Below are 18,776 nucleotides of genomic sequence, written 5' to 3'. Positions count from 1 at the left end.
CATTAATATTTTTTAATAACAATTCTCCTGTGTGTTGTTACTTCTTATTATCTCATTTGATTTTTCTCCAGCTTTCTAATGTAGACAGGGCAGGGAAGAGTCTCAGATGGGGCAAAAGAGCGAGAGCCCAAAGTCATGGGAGAATGAACAGGGTGCGGGACGGTGGAGCGAGACAGAAACCCAAGACTTCCTGTCTCGCAGCCCTGCGTTCACCAGCACAGCCATGCCAGGCACCCTGGGTGAAACACCCCCTCACAGATAAGGGGTGGTTTGCTCACAGTTACAGATAAACATGGCTCATCTTCCCCAAGAGTCCATTATACCCAAAGATTTTGGTATCAACATGTCTTTAAAATATTATGACAATACAGCTTCATTTTAGAATAGAATGCAAAAACTTAATAATAATAATAACCAAAGCTTAGGTGCACCAGTCTCTGTTCTAACCATTTTTAAAATAGTGACTCTATTCTTGTAGTAATTCTTACTATTGTCCCAGGTAGGTCCTATTGTTACTCCCATTTAACACATTAAGAAACCAAAGGAATAAAATGCTTAAAAGGCTTGCAGAAAGCCCTACAGCTAGTCAGTGACAGAGCTGGGATTTGAACCAAGGGGATCTGGCTCTAGAGGTCCCGATTTTAATGATTTTATTATGGATATTTAGACAAAACATGAAATTTCAAAGGCATTTTATCTTCTTTGATGATCCTACAGCACCAGGGCTATAGTTATTCTGTTGTCTACCATTGCAGGCGTGGGTGGAGGGAAGACTTTGAGGAAAATTTCGGAAGAACTCTGCTGCACAGGTTGTATGCAAAAGTTATTTATTTTTTTGAGGAAGATTGGCCCTGAGCTAACATCCATTGCCAATCTTCCTCTTTTTCTTTTTTTCTCTCCAAAGCCCCAGTACATAGTTGTGTATCATAGTTATAGAACTGTAGCTGTTCTATATGGGACGCCACATCAGCATGGCTTGATGAGCAGTGAGTAGGTCCGCGCCCAGGATCCGAACCGGCGAACTCCGGGCCCCCAAATAGGAGCAGTAAACTTAACAGCTACGCCTCTGGGCCGGCCCCCAGAAGTGATTTTTAAGGATCATTTGTGTGTGTGTGTGGGCACATGTAGAGAGAGAGAGAGCAAGCATTTCACAGTGTGTGCAATTTTAGCTTAATTAGAATAGGAAGACGAGTTATTTTTAAATGCACCAAAGATCACGAGATGTATTAGAATTAAATTACACTGTGTGAGGCTGATTGGCAGGCCATGTAATGTGGGAAAGTTCACAATCTTGTCTTTATCAGCACGGTTTGCAAAGCCATGGCCCCAAACCCACAGTCTGGAGCTATAATTATTCAAGTTAAAAAAAAACTAATTGGAAATGTGATAAACAACGATTAGGTAGCTTATTTCAGGAGGAAAATGAACAAAATGAGCAGATGCCAACTGCAGTGACTTTTGTGAAAAAAAGATGAACACACTTGTTTAAATGAAAAGTTCTCTGTCACCTTGGGAAGGAATTTCCCTCAGGACTGGACTATTAGCATGTCATTTGCATAGAGTGCTTAAAACAAACACCACCACCACAAAATAGAAAGTCCTGGGCACAAAGAGCGCCCGCATTCAAAAGCTGCTGACTGGTGCAAGGGACTGCGTCCCCGCTGAGGGCACTTGGAGACACTGCCCACTGAGAATGCTCGTGTCCTTGCAGTAGTGAGAACTGAAATAACCCCAGCAAAACAGAGCCTGCAAAGGGGTCAGAAGACCTTGGCTCCTGTTTTGGCTGCAGCTCTTGGGCTGGAGCCCAGAGTCCGTGTGCCTTTGAGGAACGACTTTGTCTCCCTGGGCTCCCTGATGGCCAACCCACGCCCCTCCAATGCAAATTGCATCTTCCTTCTCTGTATTTTAGGCTACCAATTCAGACCCTGGAGCATTCCAGAGGCTCACCTTGGTTTCTAACTCCGGCTTCAACTTATATTCAAGGTGGGAGTGTGGCCTCTGGGATCTGACTGCTTCAGTTCAAATCCTGGCCTAAAGACTGCTAACTGTGGGACTCTTAGTAATGCCTCACTCTCCGCCTTAGTTTCCTCATCTCTAATATGGAGGTAAGACTAGCTTATAGGGTTGTGGTGAAAATTAAAGCAGATAAAGAAGGTAAAACACTGAGAATAGTGTTGGGTGCTTCCTGAGTGCTAAATAAATGTTAGCGATTCATATGGATTTGTTTCCTTGGGTGGAGCACTCTTGCTTCAATCATTCATATTCACATCTCCTGTAGTTGCCAAAAATAAGTACCACTATCTACTTAATGCATTTTAAAAATCAATTCAAGTTTTTAAACTCAGCTACATTTCAAGTAATAATATTTCTGAAAGCCCAGGTTTAATGTATTTATTTTTTCTAATACATGTTAAAATAAAAACAGACCCACTAAAATAATGTTTTTAAAGGTCGGCACAATCTGAAATCATCTGAAGTGACAGGGCACATGTCACACGCTAGGCAACACTGTCCACACATATCCACCCGTTCGTCTTTCAATTGTTCTCGCGGCAAGAATCTAGACAACACTTATCATGTGAGTGGAGAGCAAGTTGGGCAACAGAGATGAAAAAGCATCTTCCTTGCCGCAGTTGAGATCCACAGGAGAGATGAGAGCAATGCCCGTGCTGCGCAGATGGAGTAGTAGAACATCTCATCAGGGAGTGGCCCTCTCATCCCATGCGGCAGGCTAGTTTCCTCAGGCGCCAATATGAAAACCAACCATTATTCCAATTATTATTCCAAGCTATTGCAAATTCCAGTTCCAGGACAACTTGGCTCTGCACTCAGATTCTACCTCTGTGAGACCTTAAGCTTCTTACTTGAGTTCTCTATTTCTCCTCTGTAGATGGGCACACGGAGCTAGTGGAGGATTAAATCGGATGACACAGCAGGTACTCAGTGAATGAGAGTTCTCAGATTATTAATGCTCACACAGGACAGAACTTTCCTGTTCTATAGGCCTGTAGTATGTGCCTCATTCTCCTCTGTGTTGTTAATGCTTTCTAGAATTTACCTCAAAATCTGCCTCTTTGCAAAAGCAACCCTGGGCATACTAAACCAACTTAATATTGGCCAGTATGTACTGAAGGCTTTCCAAGTTCAAGACACAACTCCCCAAGTTTTGCATGTATTCCTTATCACAACAGTATCTTGTATAGGATGAGGCCTGTAAAATTCCATTTTATACAAAATTAAACTAAGGCATGGAGAGGTTAAGTAATTTGCCCAGGTCACATAGCTGGTAAGTGGACGGGCAGGTAACCACTAAAATTAGTAACCGCTAAAATTGCCAACCTACTAATTAAGATACGACTACAACTAATGCCCATAGGACTACAGGACCACACCATCTAGCTCACTGATTCTCAACTGAGGGTGACTTTTGTCTCCCAGGAGGCATTTGGCAATGTTTAGCGACATTTTTGGTTGTCACAGCTGTGGGGTGGGTGCTACAGGTATCTAGTGGGTTAGGGCCAGGAATGCTGCTACACAGTCTATAACGCACGGGACAGGCCCACTCCCCAAAGAATCATCCAACCAAAATGTCAGTAGCGCTGAGGTTTAGAAGCCCTGATGTAGGCGCTACTATGTAACTATTTAGAACCCAGGTGGTAACTCAGAAGAAGCCACAGAATCTCTCAGATTCCAAAACAGGGAGCTCAAAGATCGGGCAGAAAATCGCACACACTTTGTCACAAGAAAGCCGGCAAGCAATGACCTGGAGCTAAGTGCTCAAGGCACATTCATCTGGTGACGTAGACAAGCCAATTAGAAGCCCCAAGAGGGATGCTGTGGCTGAGTAGAAAGGAAGAGGGAGGAAGCATGATACCTGGCAGGAGTCAAAAAGATAGTCAACAGCCTGTTAGAGTGAGAAAAGGAGAAAGTATAAGAAACATGTGCTCTTAGCAGCAGCCTTGGCTGAGCCAAGCCCTAGAAGAAGCAGTCATGTGGATGGGGGCAGCTCCTGGGACCGCACCGTGGGGACAGGCTAAGACGTTGGCAGGGAGAGGTAGGCGGGCACCATGCCAGGGCCCCAGCGTAAGGAGCAGGCCACCAACAGCACCCGCGGCATCTCATATTATCGAACATCTGCAGTGATTGCTTTTCTTAAAAAAAGACCTGAGGGCCGGGCTCCGTGGCTTAGCGGTTAAGTGCGCGCGCGCGCTCCGCTGCTGGCAACCCGGGTTCGGATCCCGGGCGCGCACCGACGCACTGCTTCTCTGGCCATGCTGAGGCCGCGTCCCACATACAGCAACTGTGCAACTATGACATACAACTATCTACTGGGCTTTTGGGGGAAATAAATAAATAAATAAATAAAAATTAAAAAAAAAAGACTTGAAACTGTTAGTTGATGAAGACAGTGAATACGGAAAAGTCGGAGAGGATTTGTCTTGTGATTTTTTTCTGCCTAAACTGCAAAATAACCAAGTGAGGCAAATAGGCTTAGCTACTATGGACAGGAACAGGAGGCAGGAAGCTGACCTGAGTATTTTTGCTTTATTCAATCTAATAAACATTTTATTTATATAAAAGACAAACAATGCATAGAATGAAAATTAGTGCTTGAGACATTTGATACAAAAAGAGTATATAGCATTCACATTCCTATTTTAATATATGAGTACTGCTGAAGTGTTCCATAAAAGAATAAAACTTTCCCTTTATGTATAGTAGTAAAAAAAAAAGTCAGTATTTTTAGGAACTACAGAATGTTATTCCTTGGTCTTTTTCTTGAATAAGAAAAAAAACACAAACAAAACAAGCCACAGTATCGTCTGATACTACATTCCAGTTTATGCAGATGATGACTCAGAAGTTACAAAGCTCTTTTGAATCTTGGAAGAGCCCATTAATGGACCAGTATTCTAGAAATTCACCACTAGAGGTCAATGAGCAACAGCTATTGGGATGGTGTCAACAAGCCCTAAGGTGCACAGAATTTCTGGGCACTTCCATGGTATTGCAGCCAAACAGTCCTTAACTCTCTCAGCCCACCCCCACTGAACAGGGTGCCTAAACGTTCTACCTAATTCCAAACTTCAGCATGTCTGCTAAAACCCCAATGAGATGAGACCTTCCCAAATCCAAACAGCTGATTTGCTCACTGCCAGTCCCTCTCTAATATTCCTATTTGGCTGAAAATAAGTAGCTTCAAAAACATTTTTTAAAAAGAGATTATTTGCAGCATTCACACTTGTTTGTGGATTAACAAGTTTCCTATGGAGTATTAAAGCTCATTCTTTGTTTTTGTCCATGTGGACACAGATTTCGTAACTGCGAATGGGACTCATGTCCCACATTCAAGGCCCCGCTGGCAAATTCTGCAAAGGTTGGAAAGGCTGGTATGATCGAGAGACCGGTAACCATGACGAAAGCTTCTTGGAGTAAAGGGCTCCCCTCCCCAATGCAGAGAGGAAAGAGACTTGAGATAACTGGGACCATTTGGAGGGGCACGTAAGCAAAAGAGACTTGAGTTAACTGGGACCATTTATAGGAGGTCCCCTATAGTCCAAAAAAAGGCCGACTTCAAACCCTAACACCGGATCGGGCAGAGGGATGGTATCAAAATCATGTATAGCCAGAGAATGACTGATTCAACACACATTTCTTACAAGGGACCCTGGTTAGGGGTATGTTAATTCCCAGACGGCGGTGGGGGTGGGCAGAAAATGCAAATATTTACAGTGAGAAGTGAAGTAGCTTTCTAAGTGTGTCCACATCTTCATATTGTGAAAGATGCGGACTGGAAAGAACTGGAAACCATCTGCTGTCTATTCTCACTTGGGGATCCAGATTTTTTGCAAAATCTCCAAATATTTAAAAAGTGGCTCAATTTTGTGAAACACTATGCTGGCCAAGCAAAACACATGTTCACTGTGCCCGAGGAAATGCTCCTGACTGTGGCAGTGCTGTGCAGCTCAAATCCTTTCCACCAGGCCAAAATGTACTTGGGCATTCAGGAGCCCAGGAAGATGGAACCTACTGGTGTTTGCATAGAAAGCTAGCAACTCAAACCGAGCGTGAAGAAAAATTAAACACAATGAACACTGGAGGGGTGATTTGTTACCTTTTAGGAAAAGGAGAAGGGCAGCGAGTTGGAGAATGGTAACATAGCTACAGGGGGGAAATTTTAAGAAAAGAACAGTTTCTTATTAGTAGAAGGTGTGGCAACTAGTGGGTGGAGAAATTTGTCCTTCTGATTTTTCTGCAGCTGCGAAGGTAAAAAATGGGGCTCAAAACATTTAAGCTATTAGAGATAGACAGAGTTTCTGAGCTAGTTGAGGAAGGTGGTTCACAAACCAGATGTGAGGCTTGGAGAGTCCAGGAGAAAAAGTCCAGGAGAAACAATGGCACACAGGAATCCCACGATCCGGTCCCCAAACAGTGTAACTATAGTTAGCTCTGTGGCCAGAAGAGGACCCATGTGCAGGGAATTATCATTTTGCAAAAGCAAGTGCAATGTGGCCATAGCGGGCTCTGAGACACAGAGCCTCCCTCCTAACGCCAACCCCCTCTTGCGGAGTCAAGAGAACCATCGCCTGTGCGATGGTGAGGCGCTAATGCTGGCACGGATCCCTTCCTTCTGCGCTTGGCTCTGGAGCTCTCCAATCAAACCAACTTCCTGGGAATATTTGATCTTTTTCCTTGTCTCTTTCCAGAGTATGGCTGTATATATAGATATAGACATATATAGATATATATAAAACATAGCTATTCCATATTTATATACAAGCATTAATAAAGTGCAAATGTTATTGGCTATTGTAAAAATCAATCTCATTTCCTGAGGAAGTGCTAACACAGCTTATCCTATGACAACGTCAAAGGCATAGAATGCTTCATGTCACCCACTCCCTGCTGCTGTTGTTTCTGCTCAGCCCCACAGCTCACAGGGAGGGGAGTTCATTGTGACCCCCTGGTTTTCCAGGAAGCATCGGTCAGGGGCAGCTTCCTGCTGCCTCTGTTCTTTGGCAACAGGGGCGGCCTCTTGGGATGTGGCCCAGCCTGCTCTGGCAGAGCTATTTGGTAGTGTTCAGCGAGCCGTCTTCGGGAATCTTCTCCTCAGAGCAGCTCCTCCCCGAGAGTCTGTCCACGTGCTCCAGCTCGCTGAAGCGTTCCGCCACGCACTGGGCCGTGAGGCGGGCCTCTGGGTCGTGGTCCCAGCACTCGGTCAGAGTCTCACACACCATCTGGATGCCCTGCAGAGGGAGACAAGTCCACAGGGGCTCTGAGTTGGTGGGTCGGTGGGCTCCACGAAGGGCAAAGCTGCCTGCTGACCTGGTGCCTGCAGTGCAGGCCAGGTGTGGAAGAGCCTGCGCATTTAACATGACCGCTCACTGTCTGAGGCCAGCCTGTTGCATGTGGTAAGAAGTGGCTGTGCAGGTGGCTGTGCACTGTTCTGGAAACAACATGCACCTATTCGCTCTGGTACTATTTGATCACAGTAAGTTGTGAAACGGAGAGACAACCCAAGGACCCTCCAGTAGGCTTCTGGGGTACAGTAGCATCCCAAATACCTGAAAACTCTCATGAAGTGGCCCCTAATACCATTTCACACCTATTTTTTTTCCTTTTTTGAGCAGTTTTAGGCTTTACCGTTTAGGGCAGTTTTAGGTTCATAGCAAAATTGAGTCGAAAGTACAGAGGGTTTCCACATACCCCCTCCCCCGACACGCACAACCTCCCTGGCCATCAACAAGTTGCATCTGTGTGGTACATTTGTTAATATCAGTGAACCAGCATTGACACAGCACTAGCAACCAAGGCCCATCATTCACATTAGGGTACACGCTATGGGTCTGGACAAACACATAATGACGTGGATCCACCATTACAGTATCCCACAGAATAAGGTGACTGCCCTAAAAATCCTCCATGCTCCACCTAGTCACCCCTCCTTCCTTCCCCTCTGAGCCTCTGACAACCAATCACAGATCTTTTTACTCTGTCTGTGGTTTTGCCTTTTTCAGAGTGTCTTATAGTCAGAATCATATACACATTTCTAGTTAAACGGGGCTGAATACCCTAGTCAGAGTGAAGGCCAGGCATTAGTCTGGTTTCATTTTGTAAAGTCCACATGTTTTGGGGAGTAATTCAGCAGCAGACTCCAACAGCTGCCAAGGATGCCCTCTGTTATGCCCCACTCCTCTCCAACAACATGAGGCTGGATCCCATGAAATAGCTCTCTTTGTAGATCAGAAGTGCTTAACTCTAGACTGTTTCAGAGAGTTCAACCTAACCTCACAAAGGCCCCATTCAAAAGGCCCATCCAGGAAACGCTGCCCAGTATGGTGGCAAGGGTCTTCTCTCACGGCCTTAACTTTTATTTTCCATTGCATATATTTTTGTTATCATCTCAAGTCCCTTTTGAAAATAAAGCAGGCAGGGCTTAAACAGATAGCCCAATAGGTGGCAATTGAGTGTGCTCCTGCCAATTAGGGGCTCAACATTGTCACCAGCAATCCCTCACACCGGTGGCCGAGGTGGAACAGATAAATCCCCACACTGCCCTGAGAGCCAGCACTTTTCCTGCCCACCATCTAGTACCAGTAACTTTCTCAACACACCTAGAAGCCTCTCCCTCCCTTCCCGCCCTGTGAGTTCATGATGTTGCATTAATTGTATAATTCACCTAATCGACGGTATTGATTGATGGCCCCGTTAAGAGTGGAGTATTATTGTTGGTACACAAGTAACATTTATTTTATTCTGGCACTGTAATTACAGGCAGTAAATTAAATTAAATATTAAGCATTAACTTGAAATCAATAGGGCAACAAATCTCATTAAGAGAAAAAATGTATTATGTAAATTCTTTCCAGAATTTTATCATCATGAATAATGGCTTCATTACAAGAACTGTACAGCGGAGGAGGCAACAGAGTTTAGAGAAACAACACGAGTGTCTGCTGATTTCAGAGTTATCGCAAAACAGTCTTGCATTTTCAGAGTCAAAGGGGCTTTGCCTGAAACCCTGGGGAAGCCCTGAGCTACCAAGGCCTGGTTCATGCTCTGCCCTGACTTCCTCAGGGTCTGTCCGCCGAAGCAGCTCCAGGCCAGGATTGGCACAGACCAGGCTTCCTGCTCCATCTGTCTTCCCGATTGCGCCTGATTTGTTGTTTGTGTTTCTTATCTGAATTTGCCTTGCCCTTAGGAAAACCTATGACTTAGCCCCAACCTTCGCTGGATAAGAGACTTCATCCAAAGGAGGCAATAAAAGGTTCTACTCAGTAGAAAGAACAGTTTGGTCAGTGAAATAGGGGTACACCGTTCTGTCTCATTCTTCATTCATGGCTCTTTCCCGGGTGTCTCAGAGAGACGTCTCCCTCTCACAAACTATCGCTTTCTTCTTTTCCTCTGACCATTGTCCACATCAAAATGCCCCCAAACAAAGAATTGGGACAGGTCTCACTGTAAGGCCAGACCACTGCCCTGCTCTGGATGGCCTTAGCTACCATTTCTTGAAAAGAAAAATTAAGAAGTCTTTAGAATGTTCCAAACCAACAGATTTCCTGTTTGTTCGCTTGCATGTTCCTATTCCTCTTTGCTTTCTTTCATTTCAGAGCGAGGAGCCGGCCTCCTCTTTCCCAACTCTGTGTGCACAGCCTGTACGTGACCTCGAGCACACCGCAGCCGCTCTCAGTCCAGCTGGCTGACAAACTCTGCTTATTCCTCCCTCTGCTAACTATTTCCTTCCAGAGCTGAAGATTCCCAGAAGAAAACATTTGGAACCAGAAGGGAAGAAAACATAAACTCCCTATGTAAAGGCTTGGCAGTGAGTGGCAGAGGCTGCAAACAAATATTCTAACCCAAAACCAAGGGGCTTGGACAACGTGACAAACACCTTTCAAACGATTATTTGTGAGCCCTCTTTGAATGTTGTATCTACCTACTGGTTGAACTTACAATAACCGGCTCATCCCACTGCAGTGAAATTTTCTTTATAAACAAAACCTGACAGGATCACAGAACACAAAGGGACCTGCCCTCAAACTGAAGCCCAATATCCCAGAATTCTCTCCTACCTAAGAAGTTACCTCAGATGAATCTTATGCACCCCTCAAAACAGCCACTCCTCACCTGGTGGTTGAGCCAGGAGCTGGGGATTTCTGGTCGTCCTCGATCTCTCAAGACATTGTCCTTCATGCTTTCGACACAGGGATGCTCCCGCACCTTGGAACCGAATGGAGGCTCATAATCTTTCACTTCTGTTAAGAAAGCAGGCAAACACAGGGCCATTGAGAAGGGTGTGTGCAGCCGGGGGAAACGAGCATGTTGAATCTGGCGGGGCAGCATGAGGCACTGAGTGTCAAGATACATCTGCGATTCTCTAAGAGCAATTTTTAATAACAGTGGATTAAAATAAAGGAAGGAGTGGTTGTGGAAGGAGCTTGAGAAGCATCAACAAATGACTGTTGAGCGCTTGCTATGTGCGAGGTGCTGTGCTAACAGCCGGGGGCAGAGTGGAGAACAAGACCAAAAAGGTCACAGAGCTTACATTTTAACACAGCCATTCTCAACGGGGTGACATTGCCCCAAGGGGGCAAAATGGTTCTTGGGAAGTGGAAAAATCTTACATATTACAATGGTTTATGACCCTACAAAGGTGCACAGTACATAAACAGACTCAACATGTGGTGTTAAAATTTCAAGAGGACGTTCAGCCATAAAAAGGAACCAAATTCTGACACATGCTACAACATGGATGAACCTTGAAAATACTATGCTAAGTGAAATTAGCCAACCACAAAAAGACAAATATTGCATGATTCCACTTACAGGAGGTACCTAGAATAGGCTAATTCATAAAGACAGAAAGTAGAATAGTGGTTTCCATGGGCTGGGGGAGAAGGGACGGATAGTTATTGTTTAATGTTTACAGAGTTTCAGTTTGGGAAGATGAAAAAGTTCTGGAAATGCATAATGGTGATGGTTGAGCAATATTGTGAATGTACTTAATGCTAGTGAAAATGCTGGTTTAAAAATGATTAAAATGGTGAATTTTATATTATGCATGTTTTACCATGGGGAAAAAAATTCACGAGGAGTGGTGATTAAAAAAAACTGTCTAAAAGGCTCCTTACGATAGCAATGATGAAAAAAAAGCTGAGAAACGCTGTTTTAGTGGGATGCCAGAAGAGACAGATGAACAATAACATCGACAAATGAGATTTAAAGGATAATTTTCTGGGCCGGCCCCGTGGCTTAGCAGTTAAGTGTGCGCGCTCCGCTACTGGCGGCCCAGGTTCGGATCCCAGGCGTGCACCGACGCACCGCTCCTCCAGCCATGCTGAGGCCGCATCTCACATACAGCAACTAGAAGGACGTGCAGCTATGACATACAACTATCTACTGGGGCTTTGGGGGAAAAAATAAATAAATAAATAAATAATTAAAAGATAATTTTCCTTCAATGATACATACTATAAAGAAAATAACAGAGGATGATGTAACTCTTCACTAGGGCTTCGGCTTTCAACTAAGGTCAATTTCTTTACGGAAACATCCTTGAACATCCTCTAAGCCATTCTTGGTTAGATGTTCTGAGCAGAGCTCTATTTCAGCATGTATTATATTTTAACATAATCACCTGTTTGTCTCACCTAACTAGACTGTGAGCATTTGAGGGCAGGTTCTGAGTCCCTTTCTCATTCTTATATTCCTAGCACCTATGACAGGGCATCCCATACAGTAGGCTCTCAATAAATGCTTTGTTGAGTAACAAATGAATGAATGAATCTTAGATCTTGTCCAAAGTGGCAGTGCATAAACTCTGGGTGAATTTTAAAACAACACTAATTTAAATGGGCAGACCAATATACACGACAGTGTGGCAGAGGACAATTTAAAAGACAGAAAACACTCCAGTACTAAAATATGTCGGAGCTGAAAGGGGTTTTTCTCTAAAGTAGTAGGACCTTTGACCTTTAGCTTCAAAATCATCTTGTTTAATGAGTAAAACTTTCAATACTTTGCCCTTCCAGGCTAAGAATTGAAGAAGCTTTCAAGGCAAAATGACATTTTGAAAAGGGATGGCTTGTTCTTGTTAGTTTATTTTCCCCCTCTCCTAGAACCCTATCTGCATATTTATCTTCTTCAGCCTTGCCCAAATAGAAGAGCTAGTGGGATATTTTCTTTTTCCGCAGTTTGAAATATAGGGAAATGTGGGATGAAGGCCTCCCATTACATCGAGATAAGCACGTACCATCCTTTTGTACGTCCACATTTGCCTTCAAGTGCCCACAGCCCTTAATCCATACTGTTCTTGGGGTGAGATTTGAATTTTGATATGCATAATATTCTTCTTTTTTTCTTTCATTCTCTTATCTTCTATCAGCCTATAAATTCTTAAGGCCCAAGCAGAGGCTGAGTTTTGTGTCTTGCAATTCCCTGCTCAGTGCCTAAAATTGTGCTTTATACATAGTAGGCATTCGATAATTATGAGTTGGGTTGAATTCAAGCGAAAGCAGAGGACTGAGAATCAGAGCTGGTTCCCAGTAAGGGTTTACTCTGACCTAATTCTTCTCTTCTGTGAAATAAAAGGGCTGAATGGAATGACCTTTTTGCCCTTCAGAGTTATCTTGAAATCCAATCTAATCAAATAGGATGCCCTCTTAGTGCCATGCCTTGAGGTATGTATACACACCATATAAGATAATAGATAGCATTTGTATATGATATAAATTGCTCCTTAGATAATGTATCAGGCCACTGACTCTCCATTTCCAACTGTTTTGGCAGCTGTAGCAGATGCGGTTGGCGCCCTGCCTACATCCCCTTTACCAAGCCAAGAGCACTGACCCCAGCTCTGCAGGTGGTAAAGTCCTAAGGGCTCACACCTTCATCCTTCTCTGGAGGCCTGCTCTTGGCTGATGGGAGCTGCCTGGCCTGGAGATTTCTGGAACACGACAGCCTTACCCCCAGGGGCAGCCTTTAGCTAATGACAAATGAATGTGGGAGTCTTCACAGTCTAACCCTCTTGCCTCTGGAGGGGATAACTGTGGTGCAATCAATGCTCCAGAGCTCGAGATCAGGCTGAGGCTAGACCTCTCCCCAAACTACTGGTTTGCTGACCTTCCCCTTCCGGCTTCTCTTACTTCCTTCTCTTGAGACCTTGTCCTCAATGAATCATTGTGCAAAAATCTTTGTGTCAGATTCTACTTCTAGTAAAGCTGGTCTAAGACAGCTGCCAAGAAAGTGCTTTCTCCTTTCTCCCCAGGTCTGTCTCTCAGCTAAGCTACGCCATTTGACCATGGTCGCAAGCCACCCTGAGGAAGCCTCGATGTGGCCTCTTCTCGAGAAACTGAAAGTACTAACCCATCGACAATTTCCATAGCACAGCGAATGCAATGCTCAGAAGGGGGAGGGGGTGACCACAATGAGGGGAGGAAAATGCCAGGATCAGAATCAATCCCAGGTGTCAATCTCACGGCTGAGATTCTTTGAGAACAAAGAAAAAGTCTTCGTAGTTGAGATTATAACCCGGGGCCAATTTATTTCGTTCCAAGTCCTAATCTTCAAAGTCACATAAACCACAGCGTTTACTTTAATTTCATAACTTCTGCATGGACCAAAGCAGGTTTCCATAGGGTATGGGGGAGAGTTGGGAGAGGATGGCACTGGGCATGAGGTGTGGGAACGTTTCCTGCTTAATGGAAAAGTAATGAATGTTCCTGTGGAAAAGAAGACAAAGGCAACAGTCCTTTCCCAGAGCAAAGAGAATTTTAACTGGATTACTTCCTACTTTTCTTAAAACCTTGGGAGGTTGTGAGATTCTCTAGTATTCCCAAGGGATATGAAGTCTGCTTCCCATCTTTGACTTGTGGGAGATTACACAGGGAAGGGAAGTCAAGGGTAGTCTGAAAGGAGCCGGAAAAGGGACTGACTCCCTGAGCCAGATTAGGAGAGTATGAATCCATGAATCTCCTGCCTCCTTCGAAGCTTAAAATAGACAAGTCTGGGGTGGTCATTCGGCCAAACTGGCATACTCCAATCCCTTAATACTAAAGTAGTCTCTTGTGTATGCACATTTTAAGCTGACCTTTCTTTAACTCCTGGGAAAAGTCACATTTATTTAATATATATTTTCCAAAACAGCTAAGTTTGCTTTTTGTCTTACTATGTATTTTTACAATTGCTCTTTCTTTGCTTTTCTCCCTCATTTTGAATATCCTACTCCCATCCAGTTTTTTTTATCATGCCCCATGTGTATAAAGATGACCCAATGCTTGGCAGTGTGGGTCCATTTGCCCCTCAGTCACCAGCTTTGATATTTGATTGTGGCAGTCATGAAAAGCACCCTCAGGCAGCGACGCCTTTTTTTTTCCCTTGTCTGGCTAAGGCAATGCCATTCTTGGGGACTCCATTAGGACATGGAGGATGATCACCGATACACATTATACTGGAGGCCATTCCTTCCTGGAGGCCATTTCCTGATTGTTCCTTAGTTCTTCTCAGAGTCCCTCAGAATACCCTGGACATTCACTTTGACTCAGCTGAAGGAGGAGGCCACAGGCACCTGGGTGGAAGCCTGAACCCTTGAAGAGGCAGTAAGTGGGCAGAAGCCTCTGCCAGCCAGGTGGGCACTGATGGTCCTTCCAAGGAGGGAACTTCATGCACCGAAACCCAGACAGCACTGCAGAATCGAGCAGAGTTGGTGACCGGCAAAAAGTTGGTGGCTGGGACTTTGCAACTCCAACTTTCTTCCCTTGGTTTCAGGCATCTAGAGGCTGAGATGCTTAATCCACTTAGGCAAAATCGCAGGGTCCAAACTGCGTATCTTTTATCCCTATTTATTTATTTTTCATGTTGGTGCTTAAAATACTTTTATTTTAGAAAATGTATGTGATTAAAACTACGAAATTACTAAATAAATGGATATAGAGAAAAGCCAATCTCTCTCCCACTCCCACACCTAGTTTCTTTCACAAAAGTGGCTTAGGTTGAATGGTGGGACTACAAGTGAGTTAAATTTTTCCCTTATTATTTATAAATAAGCACTTCTCAATCTAGTTTTCCTAAAAGACCCGGTGTTTTGCCCAAAATTCACTGGGGACTGAGGCTTTGGTAAAACACTGTAGAAATGAATTACAAGAAAAGTGAATCCCACTTGGCGGTTGTGGCAACATCGAATTACTATTAAAGATACTAAACACCTACTCTTGGTTTCTGTCCTCATCACATCACAAATCTGAAACAACCAGTTTGAGGACCAGCATCTTCCACAGACCACACTTGGAGCAGCATTGCTTTCCACGTTTTGCAGGGAATATGAGTTGCATCTTGACAGAGGAAATTAATAAAGTTATTAAAGTAATTAAACATATTTTAAGGGTTTCAAATGAGTCAGACAGAGAATACTGAAGAGTCTTCAGAGACGTGATCCAATACCCCACTTTACAGTTGAGAAAACTGACGCCAAAGCACGCACTGGATTCCGGGAAGAGCATTCAGAACTGCATACTGTATTACTGTCACTCTGACAAAGTGGCTTTGCCTTTTTCGGAAGCTTTCATGCTGTCTCTTCTCTACCAAGTAGTTTAGTGAGTTCTGTCTCCTCCAATCAGCATAAGCACAGCTGGGGCAGCCCCAGGTGGGAGAATGCCTATCATGAATGTGACTAATGTGTCCCTCCTTGCCTTGGCTAGGCCCTCCCTATCTTATGACCCCAAGAAGGGGAACCTTATGGGTCCTAGTGGATGGTTATGGTTTGTAATTTCTAAACAAGCTAGGCAAAAAAACCACCGATTACAAACAGCAGCACTCTCTTTAGCTGCTGTTATTTACTGACACTAAACCCAAACACTTGTCCACCCTGGGTTTAGGGAAGCAGGGGAAATGAGTGGCAGTGGAAGTGGGGGAAAACGAGACTGTCGCATTTTACACCACAGACACCAGATCAGGGCACGGTTGGCAATAGAATTAATGCAGTATTTTCTAGAGTTCCTCTTTATGCATTTAATCAAATGGTACCCAGGCTCAGGGCTTCCTTCTGTGAAGAAGTGCAGAGAAAGCAAGTTAAGGGATGAGTGGGGTTAGTTCAGAGAGTGTTATACCTGGCTAACCTATAATAAGAACCATCTGTAAAAAAACTTTAGAAATGCCTTTAAGAAAAAAAGCCAAGAGCTTAGAGAGTAAGACTGAGTTTAGCACTTAAAGGGCTAACAATACGCACCATAAGCAGGGGTATTATTAGCTGTGTTTGTCCTGGAGTCATCATAAACTAGATATGAGGACTTGGAAAAGAGATGTCAACACTTTGTGCCTTGATTTCTATGTCCACAAAATAAGAGAAGTCACACATGCCCTGCATCATTACTCAGGATACTACCATAGGACCGCTGGCCACACAACCCTCTGCACTTGCCCTTCCCACGCCCGGGCAGGCTGGGCACACTGGGGTGGAGTTCACCCTCCCAAAACTTGCCCCAGGAGCAGCCCTCAACCAAAGACAGATGGGAGTTGGAAGATAAACACCCAGCTTCCTGGTGCATCGGGAGGTGTGATGCTGAGGTGCGTGTGTGACGCTGCAGGGTCCCCAGCAGGATTATGCTCCAGTTGTCCACAGTGGTGACCTGCTTGATAACACACCACTTACTGGCTTCTTTCCTTTTCCTGACTCACTTTTCTGTTCTCTGACTGGCATTTCCTGAGATTTCTCCCCCAATAAACTACTTACACTCAAATTCTTGTTCCAGGGTCTGGGACACCCAAGCCAAGGCAGACGCCCACACAGCAGAATTATTTACTCAAACCAAGTCCCTGTCTCACCTCAGACTGCTTCCCTGCCAGGTGTACTTAGGCCGAACACCTCAGGATCTCCTTGTGTGCCTCAAACATCTCTCCTAGAAACTTCTTTATTTCACTGCCTGAGAACAACCTGCTCTTCTTTCCAACACCCTTCCCCCTGCCTTCCCCACAATATATTCAGTGATGAAAGCCACCCCTTCTCGGGGGCCCTTGTAGCTTCTTTCCATTTCTCTCAGAAGACTCTTAAGAGAGACCATGCTTGCGTCTGAATTCCCAGCTCTGCAACACTCAGAGGGCAAGTCTCTGGGACAGCAATGACATTCCCCTGAAAGTCAGCATCTGGTACACAGCTGTTGTTTGGACTCTAGTTCCTACTTAACAGTGCAGCAAAGTTGTTGACAGTCTTCCCCGAAGCCGTACTCCTGAGTTTTTATATCTGCCTTTCAAATTATCCTCCCCTGACACGCAGGAAAACGAAGTTCTTTAATCCTAGCCTCTCTTCAGTCCTTCTCTCTCACCCTTCTTTTTTTGTTTTTCTCCCTTTCTTTTCCTTCTGATTCATTTGTACTTTTTGTCTGTCTCACAGGACGGCAGCGAGCTGACAATATGCTCCGGAGCTGTTCTTGGGGCTGTGTTTCTCCTCTTGCTAAATACTTGCTTGGCAGGCTGCTGTGCGTCAGCTTATAGTCAAAGGCCTAAATGGCTAGGGATTTGGAAGTGGGTCTGCTTGCGGGCCAGTTTTGGCTGAGATGACGTGAATAGTGTGCCTGCTGTGCTCGCCAAAGGGAGCCTGAAAGGGACCCGCCTGCAACCGCCTCCCACATACCACACCAAGGAATAAAAACATTTGCATGAACACCAAACAAACTGAAAGCCCCATGGAGATTTCTTTGTAGAAGAGAACCAGTCTCTGAGTTTGACCTTGCTGAATGGCGATTTCATGACTTTTCTCCTTCTTCATAAAACAGGAACACACCAATCACCTCCTTCTATCTTGTTCTGTCTTCAAACAACTCCGAAAGACCTGTTTTCTTAGTTTTTCTTTTGTATTCTTTCAGATGATCCAAGTGTCTGAAATGATACCCTCTTTCATTATCTAACCCCAACTCTGAGTTATTTTTCTTTCTAAAATCACCATACCCACCTCTCCTCCCGTGTTATATTATACACCTATTTGTTCATTACCTGTCTTTCTAGAATATTAGCTCTTTATTAGACCTGTCCTTGAGGGCACAGACTGTCTTTTTTCACTGCTATATCCTTAGCATTTTGAGTAACGCCTGTCACTCAATAGGTACTCAATAAATACTTATTGAGTGAACGAATGAATGAATGACTATATCTTCAGAGAAATAAGGAAAAGGAAGTTATCTCAGACTATAAGGCACTGAGCCTGTAACATGCTACAGAATTTAACAGCCTTGTGATTCTGTTAACAGAGATTCACCCAGAGAAGATGGGAAAGTCAATCTTTGGAAACTCGCAGAAGTGAGGCTATCATTGACTGTTCCTCAAGCGCGTGACTGTCTTGCCAGGAACTTCCAGAAAGCCTTTGAGTCAAAGGCCAGGATGCACAAAATAGCATTGACTACCCCATCCATAATAATAATGGTAACCATGGCTGCCATTTATTAAACATGTTTTCCATTGGTCAGGCCAGCACTGGACTAGGAAAGTTAGGGCCTGTGGGCTAGAGTCAGACAGCAGGGCTTTGATTCCTGTCTCCACAACTTTCCCATCCCCTGAAGCCTCAGTTTTCTCATCTGTAAAATGGCAGGCTGCTGTGCGTCAGCTTATAGTCAAAGGCCTAAATGGCTAGGGATACTTCATTGTACATACTTCAAAGGGTTCGTGGTAGATCAAATGAGCTGATCCATGAAGCAAGTGCTCAACTAATGGGAGCTATTATTCCTTGGTGGCTTTCCTCATGTGGACCAGACCTTCTTCCACCAGAAAGTCTTTACCTTTTGACCATTTTC

The 18,776-nt window shown here is 44.4% G+C and overlaps 1 protein-coding gene across 2 annotated transcripts in view; it reads right to left on the bottom strand.

The window, feature by feature from the left end:
- Window positions 1–4,512: 4,512 nt before the first annotated feature.
- Window positions 4,513–18,776, bottom strand: part of TGFBR2 (transforming growth factor beta receptor 2) — a 105,302-nt gene continuing 91,038 nt past the window's right edge. The window contains exons 8-9 of one of the 2 annotated variants that reach the window (XM_058554309.1): window positions 10,129–10,256; window positions 4,513–7,247 (exon numbers count right to left, since the gene is read on the bottom strand). In XM_058554309.1, the coding sequence (XP_058410292.1) occupies window positions 7,068–7,247; window positions 10,129–10,256 (308 nt within the window). In that variant the 3' untranslated portion in view covers window positions 4,513–7,067. The remainder of the gene's footprint in view (window positions 7,248–10,128; window positions 10,257–18,776) is intronic. The other variant, XM_058554299.1, reaches the window with a different exon arrangement.

Source organism: Diceros bicornis, chromosome 2 (genome assembly GCF_020826845.1).
Source record: "Diceros bicornis minor isolate mBicDic1 chromosome 2, mDicBic1.mat.cur, whole genome shotgun sequence".
Classification (NCBI taxonomy): Eukaryota; Metazoa; Chordata; class Mammalia; order Perissodactyla; family Rhinocerotidae; genus Diceros; species Diceros bicornis.
This window is presented reverse-complemented; position numbering and strand designations above follow the sequence as displayed.